This window comes from Pinus tabuliformis, chromosome 8 (genome assembly GCF_031772625.1).
Source record: "Pinus tabuliformis cultivar Carrire ecotype Pingquan chromosome 8, CPIR1, whole genome shotgun sequence".
Lineage (NCBI taxonomy): Eukaryota > Viridiplantae > Streptophyta > Pinopsida > Pinales > Pinaceae > Pinus > Pinus tabuliformis.
The window spans coordinates 668,394,957-668,404,928 of record NC_142294.1 but is presented as its reverse complement, the minus strand read 5'-3'; the positions used below and the strand labels follow the sequence as shown (position 1 = coordinate 668,404,928).

The following is a 9,972-nucleotide window of genomic DNA, read 5'->3' as shown; positions in this document are numbered from 1 at the left end:
ATCAACTGTTGGTGAATGAACAGTGTTTGATGGAATTTCAGGTGGGCAAGTATAAAGATAAAATTGTATGTGATGTGATGTCAATGGATGTGTGTCACATATTGATTGAAAGACCTTGGCAATATGACAGAGGAGTCATGCATGATGGAAAAAAGAAACACCTACAAGTTTGGAAAGGATGGTGTCAATCATATGTTGTTGCCTCTATAAGAAGAAGAAGTACGAGGAAAAAAGACTGATAAAAAAAACTATGTTACTAGGAGGAAAGGAATACTTGAAGCGGATTGAGGAGAATGAGGTAAATTTTGCTGCAATTTGCAAGCCCAAGGTAATAATGACTTCTACTAAAGTTTTTGATTTACCGATTGAAATTCAAGAAATGTTGGAGAAATATTGTAATATTATTGTTGATGATTTTCCAAATCAGTTGCCACCCATTAGAAGAATTAGCCATCATATAGATTTTATTCCTGGAGAAAGTCTAGCTAACAAAGTAGCTTACAAAATGAATCCTACAGAAAATGAAGAGGTTAGGAAGAAAGTGCAAGAATTTCTTAACAAAGGGATGATTAGAGAAAGCTTGAGTCATTGTGTAGTACCAACAATGTTGAGTCCAAAGAAATATGGGGGCTGGAGAATGTGTACGGATTCAAGAGCCACCAATAAAATCACAATCAGGTACATATTTCCTTTACCTAGAATTGAATATTTAATAGATTGATTGAGTGGAGCAAAGTATTTTTCAAAACTAGATCTTAAAAGTGGGTATCATCAGATAAGGATAAGAGAAGGGGATGAATGGAAAACCAATTTTAAGACAAATGAAGGACTGTATGAGTGGAAAGTAATGCCTTTTGGGTTGTCAAATGCACCAAGTATGTTTATGAGACTCATGAATGAAGTTTTTAAATACTTTATTGGTAAATTTGTAATAGCATATCTGGACGACATATTAGTTTACAGCAGGTCTAAGGAGGAGCACATGAGGCATCTGAATTATGTCTTACAAAAAGCTACAACAGGAGAAATTATTGCTGAATTTGAAGAAGTGTTCATTCAGGAAAGAAGAGCTAGTGTACTTGGGTTTCTTTATTTCTGCTTGTTGAAGATGGATCCAGAGAAGATCAAGGAAATCATGGAGTGGCCTTCACCTAAAAGTGTTTTTGAGATAAATAGTTTTCATGGTCTTGCTAGATTTTATAGAAAATTCATTAAGAATTTTAGTAAGATCAATGCACCTATTATTGAGACCATAAAGAAGGATAAACAGCCATTTGGATGGACTACTGAAGCAGAAAAGAATTTCCAGCTATTGAAGAAGAAGATCACTGAAAAGCCTATTTTGGTTCTACCTAATTTTAGTAAACCTTTCCAAGTGAAGTGTGATGCTAGCGGATAAGCTATTGGAGGTGTATTAAGTCAGGAAGACATACCAATAGCTTATTTTAGTGAAAAGTTGAATGATTCAAAAAGGGAGTATTCTTCTTATGACAAGGATTTCTGTGCAGTTGTGCAGTCATTTAAGAAATGCAGGCATTATCTAATGTCAAAGGAGTTCATAATTTATTCAGATAACCATGCACTACAGTATATTATACATCAGCCAAAGCTTAGCCAAAAACATGCTAAATGGGCAGAGTATCTTCAAGGTTTCCATTTTGTCTTGAAGCATATAAATGGCCAGTCAAACAAAGTTGTAAATGGCTTAAGTAGGAGGAATGTATTATTTCAAGAGAGTCAAATCCAAGTGTTGGGTTTTGATTTTATTAAAGAATTGTATGAAAGAGATCCAAATATTAAAGAGGCATTTGAAGCTTGTAAAAATCCTGTTTTGATGGATAGGAGTAATTGGTTGGATTACTTCTTAGAAGATGGAATGTTGTTTAAGAAAAATCAGTTGTGCATACCAAACTGTTCTATGAGGGAGAACTTAATCAAAGAGAAACATAATGGAGAAGTTGTAGGACATTTTGGTGTAGAGAAGACTTATGAGCAGTTAAACAGATTTTATTTCTAACCGAAAATGAAATCTAAAGTGGAGAAGTATGTGAAAACTTGCAAAGTCTGTCAATATGCCAAGGGAAGGAGCCAAAACACAGGTTTGTATATCCCATTACCAATTCCAAATAGGCCTTCGGATATGGTAAGTATGGATTTTTTTTTAGGCTTACCAAAGACTCAAAGTGGTAATGATTCAATTTTTGTTGTAGTGGGCAGACTTTCAAAAATGACATATTTTATTCCTTGTTATAAGACTAGTGATGCTTCTCACATTACTAATTTGTTTTTTAAGTAGGTTGTAAGATTGCATGGGTTGCCTAAGAGTATTGTCTCAGATAGGGATTCCAAATTTTTTGGACATTTCCAGAGGACACTATGGAAGAAATTGGGAACTAAATTAAGTTTCAGTTGTGCCTATCATCCACAAACTGATGGATAGACTGAAGTTGTGAACATGAGTTTGGGCAATCTTTTAAGGAGCCTTAGTGTCGAGCATCCAAAGCAATGGGATCAAGTGTTGGCACAAGTTGAATATGCATATAATGACTCACCTAATAGGAGTACAAGACAGAGTCCATTCCATATTGTTTGTGGAATGCATCGAAGCGGAGTATCTGAGTTTAGAAACATGGGAAAAGATGAGATGAGAAGTGCAGAGGGTGAAGATTTTGCTTCAGAAATGCAAGCAATACATGAGCAAGTGAAACAACAACTGCAGGATAGCAACATCATGTAAAAAACCAGAGAAAACATGAGAAGAAGAGAGGTGAACTTTGAAGTTGGAGATCTAGTTTTAGCACATCTCAGAAAGGAGAGGTTTCCAAAGAGGGAGTATAACAAATTGAAGTTCAAAAAGATTGGACCGTTCAGAGTGTTGAGGAAATTTTCTACAAATACCTATGAGATTGAGTTACCCCATGATGTTGGAATATCACCAATTTTTAATGTTGCAGACCTGTACAAGTATGAAGGTCAAACTCTAGATGATACAACACAAGATCAAGAGACCCAAGAGATTGACTAGGCAAAATAGCTACCCATAGTAAAGGAATTGCAGCGAGAAAGAATTCTGGACAAGAAGTTGTTTAAGAAAAAAAGGGGACGAGAATACTTCCAGTATTTTGTAAAATGGAATGATCAGCCAATAGCTGAAGCTACTTGGGTTACAGAAGACATGCTACAGAAACTGGGAAATTCTGTAGATGAACTCATGGACAGGAGCCCATGAAGAATTTTATCCTCAGGAGTCTGATGCAGGAGCATGTGACTTGGAGGGAAAAATATTCAAACTTATTCCAAAAATCCAAAAAAAATCTACATGCAAAGGAGTGGGGTCTTTTAGCTAGCAATTTCCATGCTTTTCTAGTTTAGGATAAGGATAAAATTTAAGAATAAGAACAAGTTGTAATAATCACTTTATGGATAAGCTGTAGTAAGCTTTATGCATAATTTCTTTAAATCGCTCTATGTAAAAGGCATGCTTTTGTAAAGGATAAAGACTGAGTAAGCTTTATTTATTATTTTAAAAAGGAAATAATGGGACTTCTCTGAGTTAGTCGATCATGGAGACATTGTTATATTGAAAACTCTCTCTATGCATTCGATTTTTATGATTCTCTGTCAACTGGAATTTGTATGCGGTTCCTTACTTCTAAACTTTGTTAAAAGTGGTTCAGCTCTGTTTTTTTATTAGTACTTGCTTTAAGTCTAATGGTGTCGGTTTTTCGATGTATCAACACGTCTGTTCCTCTTACATGCATTGTTGAGCTTCCAAGTGGAAACTCTGGTTTACACAAGAAAACATGTGTAATTACTTAGCTGATCAAAGTTCTAGACTTAAAATTTTATAGAATCTGGTTCATACCCATATCGGGTTTGAACCATTATTGCGTCATAGTACCACAAGTGGAGCGGAAGGACCTTTAGAACTACCGAAGTGTGAAACTCCGACAGTCCGGACCTGAAACATTATAGAGCAGGATGGATAAGTCATCGGGTCTGTGAGGCTTATCGCATCGCAAGCCCAGAGCGGAAGGAACCAAGCATTGGTGTATTGAAGTCGCCAATAGCGATCGTCGAGAGCCACGTGTTATCGCATTGGGGAAGAGGCTATCAGAAGGGCAATAGTTAAAGCATCGAGAATGTTAATGTGTATAGCATATTTCTTTGAAAGATAGGCTAATAGTGTATGGCTAGATGTTAATATTTCCCTTGTAAATCCACCGATTGTTTAATTCTTTGGAATTAACACTAAGACTATTTATGAGTCGCGACAGTGTTTTAAAGCACCGACAGTGTTATTCTGTTGCTTTGGAACAAAAGCCCCTGACTGTGTATTTTTTGTTTAAAAATGCATTTCCCTCTGTTTAAAAGCAATTCTAGTATATTTCTATAATTCCTATGAAATTATAGGTAGAGAAAGGGGAAAATAGTCCTTTTGCTTGATTGCGCCGAGAACGAGGGCTGGTGCAATCAGAGGAAAAACTCATGAATATGTCAGTCTAGCAATAGATGACTGATACACCTATTGAAGTAGAAAGAGGAATTCAGCCAGAATTAGAAGAAATTATAGCCAGCTTTGAAAGGTTGTTTATATCGCCTACACCCAGACCACCAGTGACCCCTACCAAGAGTTGCCTCCCTTGGGTACAATACTTCCACCCCAAAGAAGTGGTGTCCTTCACCCCCCACTAGCCTCATCTCTTGCTAGAAATGTGAAATGCACCTACGATGATACCAACCACCCCCAAACCCTACAATGGAAATTTCTTACGAGGAGCTCATAACAATGGTCAAAATAAACAATTCGCCCACGCTTAAGAGTGAATCTACCTTTAGCTTCTATAAGATGAGAATTCAAGCTCAAAAAACGTACACATAGACAATAAGGCAACAAATTAAAATGTTGGGATCTTCACACCCACTATACCATCGCCTCTACCCCCACGTATAGCTAGGAAGCTTCAAATGTTCAAACACACCACACATAACCCAATTTCATACCACAAAAGGCATGCACAAGCTTTAGACCTACAATGTTGATCCCAAATAAACTTATAGAATGAAATATAAGGCTTCCGACAATATAAAATAAAGTCATCGAGCTACATACATACCCTAAAAATGCACTCTCCAGTCTTGACAAAGTTAAAACATAGGAGAGTACACTTAAAGGATAGGGGAAGCTTACTAGGCTACTAATTGCAAACCTCCAACTCAGATAGACCCCTTACTAGGACTGAGGTTTCCTAACACCAAAGCCATTCATAGTTATTTACATATCTAGGGTCCGAGACTTATTGCTTGTATACACCAAATATTAGTACTATGTGATTTCCCTAGGCTGAAAAAGGAATTCCAAAGGTAGCCAGAAACAACTTTAGGCCAGAATGTAGCCCTTCTAACCTGGAGAGGGCTCTCTCACTGAGGTTACTCAACAAATATTATATTAGGCCAGGTAATAACCTCAACAATATTTGATTTTTTAAAGGCCTGTTGATGTGAAAAGAGACAAATCCATTGGGCATGGAGTCATGTCAAATAATTTTTTGTCCAGTGAGATGATGGAAAAGAGAGGATTTCTCGAGAGGGGCAAGGTAGGAAACTTTGGTGGTGGTATTTAAGTCAAATTTTCTTACAGGGTGAATGTATTAAAGGTGAAAGATAACACATTAGAGCATAAAACCATGGATGACTTCTAAAATGCTACTTTAAGCTGAAAACATTGATAACTTGTCAAACTAAAATAGAGCATCATTAAATATGAATTATGAATTAAAATTTTGGTTTTCCTAGCAAGAATATCAACCTTAAAGGGATGTAAACACACATATACCTTACAATATCAAAGGATCACAAACCCACCAAAATTCTAACTCAACAATCCCTACAAATCACCTTCTATTTCATTCATTCACTCGTAAAGTTTTCAAAAATATAGTGCAAAAAATTATGTTTCTCTAATCTCAACCAACATAGCCATTTAAAGTATTCTATTCATCTCTTTATACATCATTAAGGATTCTATATCCTACTTTATCTGGTCAAAATAATTTACCGAAACCAACATTTAACTATATGCATCCAAAAACAAGTGTATACACTGAAAAATAAGAACAATTTTCCTTAAAACCAATCCAAGCCTAAAACATCACTAACTTTGAATATTGACCAATAAACATTAAAATAAACTCCTAAGATAATTTTGCACCTATCTAGAGGATATAAACCACCTATATAATTTTAAAAAGTTCAAAATTTGAAATCAAAAGCACTGATTGTCCAGACTCGTGGTGGATTAGGCCATTTCGCAACAAACTGAAGTAGATTCCATGCTCTGTATTGTTGTGACACCTTTCTATAAAAATGAATAAAATGAGTATGCTTAAAATACTCATGTGATCTTGGTACAGGGCGCTTAGGGTTCACGGGCGCGTTTGCAGGCTAGGGTAAGCAGACGGCGCAGCACTCCAGAGCTGCAGGTGGAAATCGTGGGGCAGAAGTCGAAGAGAGGCACGGCAGGCGGATTGAGCAAGGTAATCTCGAAGCATAAACGAATTTAAGTGATAAGTTTTCAGCAGAGAGATGAGGTTAAACATTAAAAGTATTAGAGCTGAGTAGGAAATGGAAAATCGGCAGGGGAGGGGAGAGATCCCCTCCTATAAAAATGTTGTAGCAGGTGAAACCAGTGCAAGCGGAATGCAGCGTAATCAGAAGGAAAACTACGCACCAGTGATGGGTAACCTATGGCAAAAGAGGATGGGTGGGAAATGCCTTCCAAGGGCACAAAAACAACCTAGATATGTCATTCCCTGCAACAAACTTGAGGAATATAACTGCTACATGAAGGACCATGCACTGATATGCAAGTTTGTAGGGTATTGGCCAACTGAGAAAGAACTGTACAGGTGGATTTATCAAAGGTGGAGACCAAAAGGACATATAGATCTGAAACTGGGAGCAAAAGGGTTTTTTACAGCCATCTTCGCGAATCTGGAGGACAAGGAAAGGGTTTTTGAGGAAGGACCATATTTTATGAACAATGCAGGTCTATTTATGAAATACTGGGAAGAACGATATAACCCTGAAAAAGAAAGAATGCTAGCTGCCCCAATCTGGGTTAGATTGTTTGGTTTACCAGTGGAATTTTGGGATCCTGAAATACTAGAGGGGATTGGGAAAACAATCGGGGGCTTTGTCAAAATAGCAGAAGCAACAAAGCGAGGCAAATATACATCATATGCAAGGCTCTGTGTATACATGAATATAGCAGAACCCCTTCCAGAATATATTGAGCTGGAATATCATGATGAAATCTGGCAACAGCCAATAGACTATGAACATATTCCGTTCAGGTGCCGAAAGTGCCATGAGTACGGCCATCTATATAGACAATGTCCGCTGAATAAGGAGGAAGGGTTAAATAGAAATCAAGAGGAACATCAAAGAGAATCAGAAAAAATGGAGGAGGTGGATAGGGACTTTCAATAGGTTACAAGAAGGAAGAAACAAGGCAAAGAGGGCTCCAAAACTCAGATACAAGAAAAGCCCCTTAATACAGCGAGTCAAAACAAGTTTCAAATCCTCCAAGACGAAAACGAGGATTATGAAGTGAACCTGGAGGATGATGAAGATCTTGGAAATACGCCAATGGAAATAGTTAAAGAAATTAAGGGAAAAGAAACAGATACGGGGAAAGCAGCTGAAGAACGGGTTGTGGAAAAGGCAGAAACAGTAATAAACCAAACCCAAATGGAAGTGGAAATCCAGATGGAAAATGAGGTGGAGGAGGAAAAAATCATGAAACAGTTAATTCAGGAATGGAAAAACCTGGATAGCAGATTTATACCAGAGAAACAGAAACAACTGTACAAAGAAGCATTTCAAAAGTACAAGGAAAAAAAGGGGAGAACATGGATAAACAGATAACCATAGTAAGTGAACAGGAGAATGGTCAGATTGGAATGGACGACTCTGGCAAAAACAGCAGGAAAAGAGGACGGAAAACGTTCAGTGAAGCCATTCAGACTGTGGGAGAAACGCTGATAAACTCAGGTAAAGTGATACCTCTGTCAGAGGTATTCTTCCCCTCCTATCAAAAGTTTTAAATTATTATCATCAGCTAGAATATTAGGGGTCTGAATAGTAAAGGAAAACAGAGGTACATGAAAGAGAAATTGAAAAAGGACAAGCCGAGTATTATGATTCTTCAGGAAATGAAAATTACAGTGCAGCAGTTGGAAGAAATAATCAACAAAAATAAGCTTCAATACGAAGTTATGGGGCAAGATGCTATTGGATCTGCGGGAGGAATTGCAATTTTGTGGAACCCAAACGACATCATCCTAGAAGGCTGGACCAGTATGACCAGAATCCTTACAGGCATTGGTAGAATAGTAGGAACGAAAGAAAAGGTAGTCATCTCAGGGGTTTATGGCCCACATTCTCCAGGAGAAAAGGAAACCTTTGTAAAAAACATGAAAGTAATCCGTAGAATTTATCCAGAGGCTGCATGGGTTATAGGAGGCGATTTTAACTTAATCCGATCCCTAGAGGAGAAAAAAACAGGGATAAGAAAGTCAGATCAATACATGGATATGTTCAACGATATGATAGATGATTTAAGGCTTGTAGACATTCAAACTATCAATGGAATCTGCACCTGGAACAATAGGAGGGGAGGCAAGAATCAGATAGCATCGAGACTTGATCGCTTCCTAGTATCAGAAGCTATTATGAACAAGGATGTTTTCGTTGAAGCGAAGATCATGCCATCTCTTGGATCTGACCATTAACCTATCAGACTAGAGGTGGATATTAAAAGGAATCATGGAAGGAGACCCTTCAGATTTGAAGCCTTTTGGTTAAGGGACCTGGGATTCATAAAGAAAATGGAAGAATGGTGGACGCAAAGTACAGTTCAGGGTAAAGGAAAGATGCATACATTCCAACTGAAACTTAAAGAGTTGAAAGGGAGAATGAAGAAATGGAATAAGGAGGAATTCGGTAACATCATGGAAGACAAACAAAAATTAGAGGGAGAAATGGAATCGCTGCAACAAAAGATAATAACAGAAGGTAGGTCAGAGGAGAGCATTAGAGAAGAAGGGATAATTCTTGGAAAACTAGAGGAAAGGCGAAAGCAAGAAGAAATTCTATGGAGGCAGAAGTCAAGAATAAAATGGTTAAGGGAAGGGGAAAGGAACACAAAATTCTTTCATCAGGCAATGATTCAACAGAGACAAAGAAACAGGATATTATCCATCAAAGACCAGAATGGCAAAAGAGTAGTGGAGCGAGAAGGAATCGAGCAAGTGCTGGTGGAACATCACAGAGATATCCTAGCAGAGCCTCTAGTTGACAAATCAGAAGCAATAAATGAAATATGCTCGGTCATTCCTCGATTAGTTACAGAAGACCAAAATAAGGCTCTGATGAGAGCTGCCAACTTAGAGGAGATAGAAGAAGTAGTAAAATCCATGAAAAAAGGTACAACTCTAGGTCCAAATGGCTTCACGATTGAATTCTACCAAGCGGGATGGCATTTTCTGGGAAGAAAAATCCTAGAATTGATAGAAGAATATCGGATGAACTAGAAGGTATGGCCTGCCATTAACTCTACCTTCTATGCTCTGATTCCTAAGAATGATAATTTAGAAGATGCCAATGGTTTTAGACCCATATCATTGTGTAATGTTATTTACAAGATAATAACGACCTTGATCGCCAAAAGACTGAAACCCTTGCTAGACAAGTTAATATCTACTGAACAAACGGGTTTTGTAGAAGGTAGAGAAATCCTAGATGGCCTTGTAGTAACCCAAGAGGTTATCCACTCATTAAAAATGAAAAAACAAAAGGGCATGATGATTAAATTAGATCTGTCGAAAGCTTATGACAGACTGAATTGGAAATAATTGGAAGAAGTCCTGGAAAGTTTTGGCTTCAAAAAGAGATGGGTAAAGTGGATTC

General features: G+C 37.5%; 1 protein-coding gene across 1 annotated transcript; it reads left to right on the top strand.

Annotated features, from left to right (window-relative positions):
• Positions 1-8,891: 8,891 nt before the first annotated feature.
• LOC149237343 (uncharacterized) lies at positions 8,892-9,596 on the top strand. Its single transcript, XM_089369245.1, has one exon. It carries the CDS (start codon positions 8,892-8,894, stop codon positions 9,594-9,596), a length of 705 nt encoding a protein of 234 aa, XP_089225371.1.
• The last annotated feature ends 376 nt before the right edge of the window (positions 9,597-9,972 follow it).

Coding starts and splice junctions, on each gene's coding strand:
- LOC149237343 (XM_089369245.1), top strand. CDS start 8,892: ATGGAAGAATGGTGGACGCAAAGTACAGTTCAGGGTAAAGGAAAGATG.